The 17,759-nt window shown below is 35.3% G+C and overlaps 1 protein-coding gene across 31 annotated transcripts in view; it reads left to right on the forward strand.

The window, feature by feature from the left end:
* The window catches only part of Hdac9 (histone deacetylase 9), an 844,179-nt gene that overhangs the window by 580,452 nt on the left and 245,968 nt on the right, over window positions 1–17,759 (forward strand). For 27 of the 31 annotated variants that reach the window (XR_012445228.1, XM_074065098.1, XM_074065099.1 and 24 more), the window contains one exon: window positions 11,308–11,488. Coding sequence is in view for 30 of the 31 variants with exons in the window: in XM_074065098.1 (XP_073921199.1) it covers window positions 11,308–11,488 (181 nt within the window). In the remaining variant the exon portion in view is untranslated. The remainder of the gene's footprint in view (window positions 1–11,307; window positions 11,489–17,759) is intronic. The other 4 variants (XM_074065091.1, XM_074065105.1, XM_074065094.1 and 1 more) reach the window with 1 other exon arrangement.

The raw sequence follows: 17,759 nt of genomic DNA on the forward strand, positions 1-17,759 counted from the left end.
TTGTGACTGACTTAGTTGTGAGCTTGGTTGATGTGCTCTTTCTGTTCCTGGCCTGGAGCTATAATTTAACAATAACAAATTCACAGGTTCAATACCAGACAAATTGCTTACATATCATATAGGAAACCCTTTGGTGATGATATCTATGAACAGTTGGAATTGGGGGGGTAATTGTTATTAGTCTAGTTATAGATTTTGGGGAATTGGCAAAGGTGGCTCTAAAAAGGGGGTGGGTGGGAAAGAGGTAGAGGGACTGCTGGGGTTTGGCGACCCTTGTGTGTGTTTGTGTGTATTTCTTTTGTTGTAGTGGAGGGTGTTTGTGTCAGGGATTGTAGGGAGATGGGGTTGTGTACAGTTGGTACAGGAGGCTAGTCAGCAGGTAGTAAGCATGTAAAAGGGAAAGGTAGTTTGGTGACAGATTGGGAGAGGTGAAGACAGGAGAAAAAGTGGCTCAAAAGGGACAGAAAGAGTAGTTGGGGATGAGAACAATGAATTGTAGTACAGAAGAAGGAGGGAAAGTGAGGAGGGTAAAAATAGGGATAAAAGAAGGGTGATGATGAAGTTAATAATACAGGAATAAAAAAAAATAGAAAAAAAAGAAACCCAATAAAAAACACCAGGTTCAGGAACTACAAAAAGTTCAATCTATTGGTAAAAGTTCTGGGAGTTATTCCTTAGTTGTCCAATTCTGGTATTGGCATACAAGTGGAAGCTCTGATGTGGTCTCACAGGGTGACTGGCTTGTGAGTGGTATTTGGTCCTTCTGTCCACAAGATCAGTTGGAATTGTGAGGTGAGGTAAGACTGCCAGTTCATGCAGAGAGGTCAGAGTTGTTGTTTTCACCAAGTGGCAGATGTGTTTCCCTTTGGCTGCAGCTATGTTTGGTCAGTTCCTCCCCCCAGCAAGGTGGACAATTTAGTTTTGAATGCTTCCCTCTGTCCCAGAGATCAGCTCCAGGATCCACCTCTTCTCTGCTTTGGTAGGTTTGCCTGTTGCTTCACCCCTGCTCTTAACCTTTGTGCTTTTCCTGATCTCTGCTGAGTGCTGGCAGCTCCTCTGGGAGATTGGTTTGTCACCCCACTCCCTCTCTCAGCCTTTATGCCTCTCCTGATCTCTGCTGGGTTTTTGCAGTTACTCTGGGAGCTTGGCTTGTTGCCCTGCTCTTGCTCTCAGACTTCGCTGCTTTACATGCACATCACTGAGAGTTTGGCTCCTTGTCCCACCCTTGTTCTCCCGGGCAGGGGGCAGGTTCAGAGTTCCACTCCCACCTCTGCTGTTGGTGTTAGATTACAGTTCCCTGATTATGTTTTTCCGCTGTTGCTGTGGGGGGGAGGGGGAAGGTTAGTATGCCCAGGGGCTGTGCTGGATTATTTTCCCAGGGGGTGGACTGGTTTCTCTCCATACTGTTTTAGGCTCTGCACCTTGGGAGCAGGCCATGGCCAGAGCTATAGCATTGCCCAAGACTTTCTGAACACTCCCTTGATGACCAGGGCAGCAATGGAACCACAGAGTTCTTCTCTTTCCAGTTAGTGAGAGCTGCTTGTTAGTGGCCTAGGAAGAAGGGTGGTGAAAACCACATGAGTGACTGCCTTTAGTCTTTGCATCCACTTGAAACCACACAACTGATCATATCCCTGGTCGTGGAGGACAGGCTCCCTGTTTGCTCAGTTCTTGAGGGTAGTATGTTCCCTCTGTGTGGGACACCTGTCCACCACAAAGCAGTACTCTCAGTGAATTTGCATCAGAGTCACTCTACTGAGCCAGGTTTGCTTCATGAAGGAGTTATCTGCTGAGCAAATGTAGTGCGGATGGAGATGGGAGCAAGTCAGGGTTCTGTGGGGCCCTGGAGATGGGAACATGTCAGGATTCTGAGCCCTAGAACAGATCAAATTTACATCATATCTCCCTTCTCAAGATGGATGCTGGCTACAACAATCTTGAGGTTCACTGGGAGATGATGTGCTAGGATATTGTGCAGATTTCAGGCTTCTTATGTAGGTAGGCTATAAACCTCCAAGGTTTAGGAAACTTTCCAGTGGCTGGAATTGCTGGGACTCTCTCTTTAGCTTAAACCCTGAGGAGAGGAGACTCAGGTATAGGGCTGGGGCAATAGGTACAATATGTTTTTTTCTCTTACTATGCTGTTTTCCCAGATGTCTTAATATTACAAAGTTTCCATTTTTTCCCTGTTGATTTTTAGCATTCTCCCACAATCACCTCAATAAGCAACTGTAGACTTATTGCTTTGGTTCTTTGTGGAGGAACAGGTGAGTGCTGTGTGTGTCTCTATTCATCCAATTTAGTTGTCTCTTCTTACACACTTAACATTGAAAGTCTATTCATCTAGGGAGAAAATAAAAAAGATTATAATGATGAATATTCACAACACCCAGTTTAAGAAATAAAACATTATAAATATACTGGTTTCCTGTTTCTCTCGTATTGCATGCTCCTCCCATTCCTTCCTTTGTAAATTTCCTAGATTTACCTATGCATTTCTTTTTATTTTAATTATTATTTTCATGTTCATTTCTTATTATATTTACTTATATATATTTAATATATATTAATTTGTGTACTTTAAAATATAAATAATTGCCATATGTATATTCTTTTGCTTGCCTTTTTCATGCACCATTTTTATTATAGTTTGCTGTCTAGCTTCACTTTTACTAAACATTAGTGAATTATTCTTTAAAATGGTTACAACAATTACTCTCTTACAAGAAATCTGTAAGTTTCTCTTGCTCTATATTTTCAGTAAAGCTTGTTAATATTAGATCTTAAGTTTTTGATCAATGTGATGAATATAAAATGTTATTTCATGACAGCATCAATTGCATTTTCTTGGCTACCAGGGAGGTTGGTTCTACTTATACATTTATTGGCTTATTGAAATTTCTTGTTCTTAATAATTTCTTATTCATAATATTTGCCTTTTTTCTGTTCTTATTTCTTTTTAGGAGTAAAAGAATAAACTTAAACATTGTCCTATGTTTTGTTTACATGTATTTATCCCCAATCTCTGACTTCTGTTTTTCTGGCATGTAATAAATAGAAATGTTTTACTTCCTTCCCTTTTCCGTGTTAAAAATGACATTCTCCATATTTCTCCTTAAAATTTTAAAAACTGTGCATTTACATTTAACTACTTTCAGTTACTTTTTGCAAGCAGCACTAACTAAGAATACAAATTCATATTCTCCTTGTGACTCACAGGAGAAGCTGTTGCATTTATTGACTTTTGTTCCTTGCCTGCTAATTTGTAGGTCATCTCTGTTACCTTTCTACTTTCCACATATTCATGGGCAGGCCTCTGTGTGCTCTACTCAATTTCCTTATCCTACTTTTGTGCTAATACTTTATTGTCTTAATTTAGGTTTTAGTAAGTAAAGATATCTGTTTAGGCCTATCCACACACTTAATATTTTCAAAATTCTCTTGGCTTTTCTCTGCCTCTATTCTACTATACAATACTTAGTTTCAGCTGAAACATTTATGATACTGAGTTTTTCTATCATAGAATATAGTGCATCTTTTCATTTACCTAGATCTATTTTACTTTATTTTTTGAAATTATTCTTACTAATTAATTTATTAACTTTTGTCTACTGAGCATCATATTTCTATAATACCTAACATTTTTAATTTTAGTTTTTACTATTGTGCTGGGTGGGATTCATTGTGGCATTAGATGTATTTTAACCTATCTTAATAAAGTTTTCAATTTTTTTCTTTTTACTGTCCTTACTCAATTTTGAAGTTTTCTGTAAAGAAATCTCTGAAGATACATTTCAAATTATCTTGAATTAAAAATAATTTGAACTAAAGCTATTCATTAAATTGAATAGCTTTATGCTTAGTTTACTAATATTTGTTCTTTGCTTTTTCAAATGCTATATTAAAGGCTGCATATAAATATGGAGATTGTAGCTGCATTCTTCACCTTTTAATATATGATACTTTTATCATTATTTGATTTCAGTGGCAATAAGCATATTATTCACATGGTTGTGCAGCAAATCACCACAGCCTATCTCCAGACCACTTTAATTTTTTCCGGAGTTTTCATTAAAACTTTGAATACATCAAACATTATCTCTCTTTTCTCCCTCCCCTTAGACCTTGAAAATTATACTATTCTATTTTTTATATGAATTGGACTACTTGAACTACCTCTTATAAATGGAATTATGAAGTACTTGTCTTTTGTGCCTGGTTTATTTCAATTAACATAATGTCTTCAAGAGCCAACCATATTGCAGCATGTGTCAGAATTTCTTTTCTTTGTAAGATTGAATAATAATCCAATATAGATGTTAATTCTCTAAAGTGTGTTGGCACTTGCTTTATTGTTGTGGTCAATTTTGTAATTATTCATGTGTGCTATGCTTGAAAGAATATATTTAGTGGCTGAAAATTTGTGTATCTTAAATCAAGGGAACAGTTTCATTCAAATCTTCTCGAACAGACTTTGGGATGACTTTGTTATAAAACTCCTCTGCTATGTAGATTTTTCAGTTTTTCCTTTTTCTGCCAATCTGCTTTTTCCATTTTGAGTCCACATTATGAAGGCACCTACAAGTTTACCATTTTGTTGCTGTTAGTTGATTATTTGTATTATATTTACTGTTCTATGATCCTTGATATTTTTATCTAAAGTCTATTTAGTGTTTTTTTTAATGTAAGCTGAACAAGAATTCTGCTTCTTTTATTACAGTAGTATTTACCTTATTTTTTGTAGAATGTTCAAATTCAGTATTCTGCCCAAGCAGTTTGGCCGCATCCATCATTACCTGATTAATTGCATGCATTCCTATCAATTGACTTTACTGGTACATGGGGATCTGTTTGTAGCACCTCACTTTATGATTTATAATTATACAGCTTTTTCAATGTTTTTTTTTTCCATGTAGTTTTTTAAAATTGTTTCTTGGTATTCCTTGTTTGAAAATTATTTTCTCTGTTATACACATTATTTCTACTTATTTAATAGCTACTCTTAAATTATTAACATGTTTAACTTCACAAAGTCTAAAATTAACTATGGTTTCTACACTTATTCTCTTAACAAAGACTAAATATGTAAATGCCCATGGCATTTTATATGGTAGCCTCTAGGGATATTTAGAATTTTTTTTTTGTAAAACCAGTACTTCTGAAATTCAAAACACTCTGAACCCATAAGAAAATTCAATGGAACACCAAAGAAGAAGGCAAATATAATTCAGAGAATGACTTTAGAAATAGAATTTAAAATGAATACCTAGGTTTTATCTCCTAATTATTTTTCCCATAATCTTTTTTTTAATGTCTTATCTTTTTTGGAATGTGTTCAAATAATTCTGATTACTTCAAACATTAAACATTATGATTTTATTGGCTCTTGCTAGAGTTGCATTATGATATTGATTATAGCCCACAAATAAACTCCCACATGTTTGGAAGTGATGCAACCATTCAAGAGCAAAGTGAAAACTCAGAAACTATATAGTAAGTTTTTGAGCTTTAGCAACAAGAAAGCAAAGTAAAATAGAAACAAAAACACAAATAACTATTAATACAAAAAATAGAATATCAAAGCCTTTGAAACACAAGAGTCTATTATCCATAGTCTCCATTAACAACTTACCCCAAGTGAATATTTCATTCTAAGACAAAACGTTGTGCTTTTCATACAGAAATCTTCAAAAGGTATCTCTATCCATTTTCAAATAGATGGAATGTCAAGGTCCCATAACTGAGAAAGGTGGGAACCACAATTGTACTGATGTTTGCTTGGCAGCATGGGGGATTTCATTAAATAGGTGCATAATAACTCTTCTGTGAAAATAACTTGTCAGCTTTTATGAATGAGAAGGGACAGATGATGTGTAGGCACAATGAGCTTAGACTACTCTGTATCAGGAAAATTTGTCTCACATATCTCAGCAAACTGGGAGAGTTTCCCTGAATGACAATCTTGCAAAATAATCAATCAAAAACAAGTCTCCAATTAAATCACCTGTAAAAAAAAGAAAGACGAATATATGTGTATGTGTGTGGGTGTATGTGCATGTGAAATAGACAGGACAAATAGACTTACTATAGCATATTTTAAAGATATTTTTAAAAATCCAAAGTGCTTTTGCAGGGGCATGTTTATTACTTAAGAGTTTGACACATTTCGAGTGGTGCTGAATACATGAAATGTTAATTTGTGTATGCATGCAATTAGAGCTACAGGTTCTGAACTGTTTGACATTTAATTTCTTATGATGCAAGGAAGAAATGTGGACTTTCATACTTACTTAGAACTACAAAAATTAACCACGGATGAAATACTTTCTATTAAAGTTAAGAATGGAAAAAAGAGGTTTAATAAAACACTTCAAGTATAGCTAGGACAGAATATAATGTAATCTCAGTTGTCCACCTCAAGAAGAATGTGTTTTATAGATGAAGAAGGACACCCATCTGAAATAACATTGGCCTAGTATTTTCTGATAATGTAGCGCCTAATAGGCACTGTAATGATTTGTGGCTTCCTGGATTTTTATAATTCTCCCTACACATTAGAAACCATACTTCGTTTGTAAAAATGCGTGATTCTAGTAAACTATTCTTGAAAGTGAACAACCTTTTCTCTATTCTATAGCCCTATTGTGGAAGAAAGCTCAACATATCTGACCCATGTCTGCTTGTAGGTCCAATGATTAAGAATTTGTCCTAATGAAGTGTTTGAAAGATTTGACTATTTAGTTTAAATAACATTTACCATTTTTCTTAATTATAGTTTTAACAGATATGATAGGCAGAAAACTTGGAAACCACATAAAAGTACAAATTAAAAAATAGTCCTCAAGTCTTCATAACTTTTCTCTTGTTATCTCTTGTCTCTAATACTAACTAATTTCATGGTTTTGTCCTTTGGCAGATGGTATTGTCTGGATTTTATTTCCCATAACTTTTTTCTCAGCTATTCCATGATGATTTTATTTTATGATTGCTTATACTGTTGTCTGTTGAATGGATTGTTATATATCTCCTTTTTTTCATTTATTTCTTCAACATACAGTCACACGTGCTGTGTGTGAAACATTGTGTGGGAATATATAAACGAGGAAAGCTCATATCTTCATGGAAGTTGATCAAAGATAAGGTGCTTAAATTTGCGGTGACAAATGAAGCTACACTTAATTTACTTTGTTGTCCATACAATCCAGCACAGTATCTTCTGCCTTCTTCTGTGCAACAAAGGAACACTTATACCTATCAAACAAGTAGTTAGTTGTTTCTTACCAATACTGCAACTTTCCTAATGGTAAACATTGGGTAAGTGGAAAGTTTTGAATTGAGGTACATTTATATCATGCTTATGAGTTAGCAGAATAAAGTAAACCCACTTTATTTGTGGATTTATTAAATTCACTTTTGACCAAGCATGGTCAAAGAATAATGAAATTTTAAAACTCAAGTGAAATTTCAGAAACAAGTATTTTAAATTTCTGCATGTGCATTACACAGCCAAGGTGATGTAGAGAAGCTCTCTGTTGTTACTGTCGGTTGTGTTTAATTCCTTGTGTGATCTGCTGAGTGTTTCCCTAACCTTAGTTTTGTAAAAAGAGCCCTTCCAAAAAGCAAGTCATGCCCAAAAAGCAAGATGAAAGATAATGTGTTTAATTGAAGTGATAAAATGAAATTCTGGGGGGTTGTCAGAAAGTGTCATGTATGTAGCAGAAGCTAGGAGGCGTTACAGGGAAAATAAATCAAGAATGTACAGTGTTCGAGGTCAAGAGTATGAAGTAAGATCTGGTTTTGGTGAGCAGTATGAATAGGTACATAGCAACTTTTGTGACCATAATGTAGCCTACTCCATCTGGTTTCAAGTTAAGGATGCTTAGATCTACTGTATGTATGGTGTAGGTAAATTTATGCATTTTAGAGTTCTGAACTCTATGTAACCTGAGCATTTTTTCCTCAATGGGGGTCTCTTTGGAACTGTATAACTGTGGATACCAAGGGTGTACTTATCATTCTATCGGTTTATAGGGTATCTGTGAAGCCCAAGGAAAGCAACAAATATGAACTATTAGAAAAAAGGAAGGTGGCAGGTAATGTGATTTAAATGGAGTTTTTACTGTAACCACTAAGAAACAAAACGTTTAGTAACCTTGGTCATCTAAAATGTGGTTATGTTATTGAAAAAAACATGCCTTTAATTTCTAAATATCTATTGCATATCTTAGTGCACAAAAAATAATTTAGCTTCTGGGGAACATAAGAAGATATATAAAATGCAGCAGAAAATAAGTCAACAGATGACTTATATCTAGACCTTCCATCAAAAAGCCTGTAGCACTACACAGGACAGGTCAAGTCACATACATTCACCCACATGATTATTCTCACACACACACACTCACACAAAATGTTTCTAGAGGTTCCTCCCGTGCTTTACCTGGCTGATTCCAAGGTGTCCTTCACTTTTGAAGTTGAATGTTACTTTCTTAAAGTTCCCCGATTCTTCTTTATCAGATTTTTTTTTACAGTTTTTCAAAGCATCCTATTGTCCTTACTTAGCATTCAATATATTTAAAATTACATTATTCTTAGACATATTTATTATCTGTCTCCTCCCTAGATAATAAGCATAAAAAGTTCCACACACTAGCAACTTGTCTGCCTGAATATGAGCTCAACAAGTAGTGATTGCCTATAATAACAAGAATGTGTAAAAGCTATGGCAGGGAAAGATAGAAAAGGAAAGTGTGATGGGAATGTAATGGAAAGAGAAACAACATTTAATACGGGTGCTCAAAAATGCTTTACATAAAGCTGACATGGAACTTAGTGGCTGTGTATCAGTGATGAATGCGGTGCTTCATGGACACACACAGAGGGTTGGTATGGAAAGGATGGGCTATAGAAACACAAATGATCAGGGTTAATATATCTACTTGACACAACAGACACAATGTCCAGAGCCCACAGCACTTTTAGGGGCCAACAAAATATTTTGAAGTTTAGTTTCTTTTAATCAGAAGAAAAAAGAATATAATATTAATAGATATAAAAAATGAATCCAATATGGAATACGGGTATAAATTACAACTTTTTTATATTGTCTCTTGGAAGAAAGGACCCACAGAGATAAAAGTGCCCATAGCTCACAAAAGACATAGGCAGCCCTGGGGATGGTTTTGTGTACAGTATATTTTTGCTAGAACCCAGAAAAGGAAAAAGATGATCTAAGGTTGAAAATGTAGGCTGTCTTTTGGTCAAAGAGAACCCAAATGACAGGCTAAGAAGTTTCTTCAAATTTTGAATGGCCTTCAGAGCTTTTTGTGTGAACTTGTGGCTTAATGAAGGCCTTAGAAAGAGAATTCTTGCAGGATTCTCTTTCAGAATAAGACTGGTTGATATAGAAGAGAAGGAGAGTGATTAGTTAGGAGCCTTTTGCATTGGTTTAGATGGCAGTTAAAAAGATTACAGAAGGGAGCTTGAGAAGACATGGATATTACACAAACATTCAGGTAAATATTTAGCCATGCATTTTAGATCCTATGCATAAAAGCTTACTTTTCCTGATTGAAACCCTCCATAGTTATAATTATGTATTTGCATTCCCTATAATTATAAATTCCAGGATAGGAGGGATTGTGTCAAACCCTACTGCTATTCATTTAGGGCATTGAACATAGAGATATCCAAGAAAATAAGAGAGTTCAATTCTTGAAAAGGTGTTAAAACCATTATAACTAGAACTGTATGACTGACCAAGCCATCCCAGTCATCAAAGCAAATACTCAAAGTCTGAGTATATGACTAATATCTTCTAATTGGTTGATGATTTGATTATTCTGCATGGCAAAGCCGAAGTAACCATACATACATTAATTATAATCTATTTTAAAGTTGATTTTCAATTTCTTCAAAATCAAAAGATCTCTGCCTCTGTTCTACAACTATGTAAATAGGTATGCTTATTTACCAACACCATCATCATAACTTATATTTTTATATTTAGCATTAATTCATATCATATGCAGAGAAAGCTACAATTGCACTAAACTACCATGTACTGTGCAAAGAGTACAGTTGTGCTCTCTGTAGATTCATGAGCTTTCTCACTGAGTGGGTGGTTTATATTCTTTGCCAAGTCTTGTACTGGAAATTCAAGGAAAGGATGCATATAATGACTTTTGTTAGATGCTAGTAAGGCACCTAACCTACCAGCAAGATTAAACCAAAGCTTGCTAAGGACAAGTGAGTTTCATCTAGTCCTCAAAGAGTAAATGCTGATCAGGTGAATCAAAACAGAATAGCATGCACATTTGTTAAATGATAAGAATGAGACTTGTATTTAGAAACGTTTGTTAATCTTTTGGAGCATCAGTTTCGGTATCCATTGCAAGTGATAATCATTTTTGTAACACTTTTCGACTGTTTTCTATGTTCCTTAAAAAACATATATAAAAATAGCATAAAGGTTATAAATTCCATGATGCTGGTAAGAGATAAAATATTCACTCTTTTAGGATTTAGTTAGCTGCCTATTTATGTTTTAAAGATTGTCTTTCTTGGGGACAGAAGCATAGACTAAATGAATCTTCCAGAAGCTTCTAAACTCTTGTTCTTTGGATAACTTGAGAAGTATGCAGAATAAAAACCTTGTTAAATCAGTGAGAATCTACATTTCTACATTTCTATTAATTGCTATAAAAGAAAGTAATGATTTTATAGCATTGATATTATACATAGCAAACCATAAAAAATTCATTGTTCTGTACTATTATGTGAAAGCTGAAAGATGTCAAAACATAGCCATTTAATTGGTACTTTTTGGAGGCACCCATAAGTTTCATGAAAACTATCACTGAAATAAATTCAGGATGGAATTTTCAGAACTAAGTATCCTAGGCAATTTGAAAGCAAATGAATTGTTCTCCCATTTTGTACTGCAGCCATTCTGGGCCTCTATTCCAAAGTAAGGATAAAGGTAGGCAGAGTACCAGAATAAGTCGATGTTCCTCTTGAGGTTAAAGGTCTGTTTCTTTCAATCAGTTCAAACTGACAGGCATCCTGCCATCACCTACGCAGTAGCCAGGCAGACAGGCCCTGGCCGTCAGTGTGAAAACATCTGCTGAATGGATTTATTGACTGGATCTTGTTTTTATTCTCCCTTTCTCTATTTTTTTTCTCTCTTTTTCCTTCACACCGTTTATTATGTCTCTGACCTGATGAACTTAATTTGTTGACATGTCACTCCCAGTGTCTTCCGCAATGATGGTCTCACGTTTCTTTTTACTGTGCTCTTCTTGGCAGCAGCCCTTCCTGGAGCCCCTGCACACACGTGCGCACTCGGTGCGCCAAGCTCAGCTGGCTGCGGTTGGCATGGATGGATTAGACAAGCATCGCCTTCTCTCCAGGACTCATTCTTCCCCTGCTGCCTCCATGTTAGCTCACCCAGCAGCAGATCGCCCTCTCCAGCCTGGCTCTGCAACTGGTAGGAATCCCTAAAGACTGTCGCTAATAGGCAGGCTAAACGCATGGTTCTTGTAGGATTAGGCGATTTAAATGCTCTGAATAACTCCAATAGCAGAACGCTCCAATTTAACCCAATGCAACCCAAATTTTATGAGGTTATATTGGTCACAAGACAAAACAGCACATCTGATAAATCTGTGGCTTAGTATTAATAGCCTCATAAATTGTTATCATTCTAGGGCCTGGAAAATACATCAACAGGTGCATGGATCCCCTTTGGAAATAAAAATCTCTACAACATTCTTTAGCAGTGTTCTTCAATCTCCTACCTTCTAGGAGCTTGGCCATTGGAAAATTTATGATGTTCGGCTTCCTCATTTGGCTCTACAGAGTGTTTTTTCCCTCAGTTTGTTTTCTTGTTGTTGTGATTCAAAGTTTTCTTATGACTTCCCACATAAAAAATGACTCATGGGAGTCAAGGGTACCAAGACCAACCTTGCTTTTTTTCTAGTACGTTATTTCCATTTCTATTTATTTTGATACCTCTGGGTGGGCTTTTTGACCATTCTCTTCCATTGTCCACAGCTGTGTTTGATATTTCAGAATTTGGCTATGGAAGAAATCAAGTCAGATGATTGTAAGGACAGAAGAAGGTCAAGTCTGGAACACGTGTGAAAAAAATGGGGGGGATGTTTACTCCCTTTGCAAAGGGACTGTGCTGTAAACATATGTGTGGATAATTGTTTCTGTTTGTCTACTATACCTTGTTCTGGTTCCATGCTCTCAAACAGTGGCTGATCAAATGAAAGACGTGGTAGCCCAAAGAGACTCAGAACTTGGATACAGCAAAGGGAGCATTCATATGTAACTTCCCCAAAGATCTCATGGCTCATTTAATTTACTTTATAATTGTTTTTCAAGTTCCAGAACTTGTTTTTGTGGCATCTGTGACCTCATGTAGGCCTTTGTACTTGGAAAAGTTAAAATACCTTTTTAGCAACCATGTTTTCAACCCTTGATACCATCTTTTATTTTAAAAAATTGATGAATGAAAAGGCCAATTTATTCAACTGATAGGCATCTTTCATAAGTGTGCATGGGATCTACTTTTTATAATGTGTTGTACCACAAGACAACATTTCATATTAGGAGCTACAGACTGGACATTTTTTTTTTTTACCACATTAGCCAGAGCCTCTGATCCTTCTACTTCCTGGAGCACAGCAAAGCTGCCTGGATATCCTAGACAACCTGGGACTGCAGCCTAGTGTCAGGGAAAACCTTTGGGATCAATCATGGCTGTGCTATCCCTTGCAAGTTTTTGTAGAAAACCAGATGCATGATCTGGTTTTAACATACGTTAAACATAGCAAGAGCAGTAGCTTTAAGAATTACATACTTCATACTTTTTTCCCTTGAAACAAACATTTCAAAGAATGCATAATAATAACTATCCTGCCATGATGTCATTTCCATTAACTAAAATAGTTTTCTCAACTAAAAATGAGTTAATTATATGTAAGTTTCATGTCAGTGTTACTGTGTGCTGCTGGCTGTTATTGTAAGCCTATCGACAGGGTTTCTTTTCTTGTTTGGAGTGTTGCCCTCTCCTGAAATACTTTGGATTCCTCTACTTTTTGCATGTTCTTTGTATATGAATGAAGATCTCTGAATATAGAGAGATCCTACAAGTTTGTGATTAACATATATATTATTAATCACATATATATTATGTATACATCACACACATATATATCTGGTGTGGGGGAGTGTCTGCATGAGAATGCCATCTTGTCACCTTTGGCATGTTGAATACAGACTTACTAGGACATGAACTTTTGTCTGAAAAGTCTGCAAATGTGGGCAAATACTCAAGGAGCTTGCACTGCAGAGAAGTCTGAGGCCAGTTTGATTTGTGTTTCTTTGGGGGCAGTATATTTTTTTCTTTTCTGGAGGTCATGGTTCATTTTCTTTATTCTGATCATTTAAAAATATGAATTATTTTTATGATAAACATTTGCAGCTACTTATGCACATATCTCTTTCTACTTATTCAAAGCTTCTTCAATTATTTCAATTATTCAATTAGTCTGATTTCCTCTTCAGGAGCAGTCACAGCTTTCTCTTCAATTCCTTTTTTTCTGCTCTCCATGTTTCCATCTCATTGTGTGTGGCTTGTCATCTTTTTCTTAACCTTCCAACGACATCTCAAGCTTGTGTTCAGTAACACTGATCTGATTTTGTGGAATGTAAATTCCTATCTTTGTTGCCTCAAGGATCAATTTTAATTTTGCTATATTTTAATTTCCTTTCAATCCCTATTTATCATGCAGGTCAATACCCTTTGATATTTGAAAATTCCAAAATATTTTTTAAAACATTATTTTTGTTCTTTTGGCTAATCATGATCACTTAGCTAAGTAGGATGAGTATTTCTTCTCCAGTTTCTGTAGTATATTGTCATAGGCTCTGTTTCTTGTCTTTGTTTTTTTTCCCCTGCTCACTTGTTCTTGAATGTAGAAAAATTTTTCCAGATATTTTGCCAGCAAATATGTAGTGAATTGTGGTTGGATTCCCTTTCTGCCAATTTACATGCTGGTTGAATCTCCTTCTTGGCTTCATCATTGAATGGTGACACTTAATCCAATTCCTAGGCTCTAATAGTTTTTCATATAGTGTTAGTTGAAAGGCTTATGGCGGGAATTTCATCTACCCCTTTCCTTTCTACCTGATACTCTGATAATATGATTTACATGAAAAAATAAAACTTTAAACCTCAGGAAATGTTCTTATCTAGTAAAAGGAACAGCTTGTCAATTTTTAAAAATACTTTATGGATATTGCATCACTTGCTTGCCTGATAAATTAAGTTTCACACATAATTAAAATGTGTATCATTTGATAACTTGATCTATGTGTTCTAATTAAAAATACCATACCAAATATATAAAAAAGTGTAGTAGAACTAGAAAAATAAGGTAAGATGAACTTACTGATAGATTTGAATTAAGGATGTAAAGAGCAACAAGAACTACTATGGGAATGAATTTGAGGTTGATGGAAATGACCCTTATTTCAAAACACAGTCCTTCCTCAGTATCCATAGAGGATTGAATCCAGGAGCCTGAAAGATACCCAGACTCATACGTGCTTGTGTTGCTTATATAAAATGCTACAGAATTTTCATATATCCTATACATGTCCCTCTATTACATACTTAAAATCATTCCTAGATTACTTATGATACCTAATACAATTTAAATATTATATGAATTGTTGTTCAACTGTATTGTTTCAGAAATAAGAACAGGGAAGAATAGTTTGTATATATTCAGCACAGATGCAAATTTTTCCCAGTGTTTTTGATTCACAGGTTGTGTAATCTGTGACTGCACAATTTGTGGATACAGAGGGCTATGTGAAGGTCCTTGTATCTATTTTAATAATTCTACCATTTCCAGGTCATTTTTTTTTCATTTTAAAAACATTTCTATTTTTGAGAGATCTCTGATCTCACAATTTTTTCCTTTCTTAGCACATAGTATATAAAAAATACATGTCATACAACTATGCTTGCGCATTGACCCCTTTTTGCTACTAGATCATATGTTAACTGTGACGAAATGAAGCTTCTGGCATATGGTATGCATTCAAATACTATCTACCAAATCTATATCTTGGAGGAGAGTGTAGTGTTTTATGCTTTTCATTGTACTGATACTTGGTTTTTTTTTCCTTAGCCCTAGAAGTTGTTTATTTATTTAAATTTAAAAAAAAATGATTGTTGTGCTGGGTGGGAGTACATTGTGGCATATGCAATATATCAAATATATCATGTTTGAATTCACTCCCTCTACCATTCTCCTTTCCCCTTTGCCAAGAAGTTTAGCAAGCATCTTGGGAAGGGTTAAGTCTTCAGACAGTTACCAGAAAGGCAGTATGAAGTTGATTGTTAGGAGCTAAGAATCAGAATTAGGAGTTTATGGTCTAAAAATGCTGAAGTTGGGCTGGTGGAGTGGCTCAAGTGGTAGAGTGCCTGCCTAGCAAGCGTGAAGCCCTGAGTTCAAACCCCAGTACTGCCAAAAAAAAGGTAGTAAAAATGCTGAAGTTAACTTTCGTTATAGACTAGGTGGTCTTAGCTAAACAAGTCCCAGGAGACTTAGTGTAATCAACTCCATGAGCTAAAAATGACTTAGATACATGTAATAAATGATGAAGGAAAAGAAAGACATGACCCTTGATGCTTCAAATACATTATCTCATTTAATAAAAGGCAGAACAAACACAAAGTCCAAGCATATCTAAAAAGCAATCCAAACATTTTTGGAGGGATTTTTAAAGAAAACATTACTATTATGGCTTAAAATGCAGGTGACCATTTTCAGATTCATTTGCTTAATTTTAAATCTTGTCTCATTGATCAAGAGAAAGATTGGTCAATTGGCTTTTGTTGTAAGTGGTAACTTGTGAGGCAGAAAGAGTCAAACAAAGGTAGAATTCCATATGAATCCTAAAGAGAAGAGCAGGCTTGTTTCTCACCCTGTAAGTCCCTGTTTCTGAGGGGAGAAAAAAAAAGGAGAGGAAAGAAATGGAAATGAAGGATGAGGTTAAAGTCTCACCTTGCAGTGTACCTGTTAACACTTCATTGATACATCATTAAGATGAGTCAGTGGAGGTTTGGGTTCCAGTTTTTATTTATTTCCCCTTAAATTCAAATGTCTTTCCAAGAGCTCCTGGACTTTGTATTATAATCTCCAGATATCTGGCAATACTTTCTAGCTACCATAACTTGTTTCACAATTTTCTTTTCTCTTGGCAGTGGGTTATAGGTAAAATGCTGTTACAAGGGGGAAAATCACTATAGAAGTGAGCTTGATTATGCATAGCTACAAAACTGAAAATGTTAAGCAACCTAATTTGATGAAAATTTCTACTCTTGAAAAATATATTTTCAAAATGAGGCCGATATACTTTTGTTTCCATATTATTAATGTACCATTTATTTTCTGTAGTATGAAACTAGTAGAAAAAATGTTAAAAAACTCCTGTTATGTAATAGCAACTCCCACATCACTTGATAAATCTGAATTGTAAAGGCATGTTTTATGTACTTTGCATTTTGAACGTTATTCTCCCTTCCTGCCTACCTGCTTTCTAGTATGCCTTTCTGAATGTCTTCCTTTTGATGTTATCTAAAAATATTTATTCTTACTGAATTTGGAACAAAATGAAAAATTGGAACTACATATCAAATGACTTGTAGAACTTTAAAGCTGGGCAGAATAAATGCTGTAGTAGAGGCCAATTGCTGGTTGGAAGATAAGGGACACAACATAAAGAATGAAGGAGAGAGTGAATTCGACTATAATAAATTTTAAGAAATTTTGTAAATGTCACAATGTACCCTCTGTACAATAATAATAAAAATAAAATATAAAATAGTAAAATATCAAGGAAGCCATAAAACTTTGGTATGCCAAGGAGATCCACTGATTAAACTCATCAAGGAAGTCTGTATAAGTGAAATAACTGACATAGTTCTTGAATCTATTCATTAATTTATGCCTTTAATTCATTTGTTACAATATACCTTTGAGGATCTACTTTATTCCACATATGGTTACTGACACTGGGTGCTCAAAGGTAAATAAAAAACTGTAGACTGTTCTTTCATAGGTCTTACTTTCTAAGTGAAGAAAAGGTACATTTAATAAAATTATACAGCAATTACCTAATTGTCATCAATACTTTGAAGGGACCTAGAATATACTATGAGGTCAGATTCAATAGGAGGAGATCTACTTTAGTCATTTAGGGAATGCTTTGTTGAGGAAGTGGTATTAAAATCAACTCTTGAAGAATGGAAAGGAGTTACCTAAATGAAGGCTGGAGTTATGGAGATCAGGAAAGGTTTCTAGACATCAGAAGGGGCTTAGCTATGCTGGCCTTGAGGAACTTCAGTCTCAGGTCAATCCCTGAAATATTTAAGCAAAAGTAGTTACTGTCATGTGGTAAATAATAGAATGGAAGTCAGATAGTCACTTACAATGCTATCTCAGGAGTCCAGGTTAGAGATAGTGGTACCATGGATTATGTATGGTTTGGGCAGTAGAGATAAGAAGTGAGTGATTCAAGACCTGTTTTGTAGGGAAAACAGACATTCCTTTGGTTCCTTGGAGAGGAAGTATGAAGAAGACACTAAGCTTTCAGGCATGAATAATGAAGAATCTCGATGTCCTTTGTAAAAATGAGGAGCACTGTGTGCGGTTTAAGATCATGAATTCAAAATC

Source organism: Castor canadensis, chromosome 2 (assembly GCF_047511655.1).
Source record: "Castor canadensis chromosome 2, mCasCan1.hap1v2, whole genome shotgun sequence".
NCBI lineage: Eukaryota > Metazoa > Chordata > Mammalia > Rodentia > Castoridae > Castor > Castor canadensis.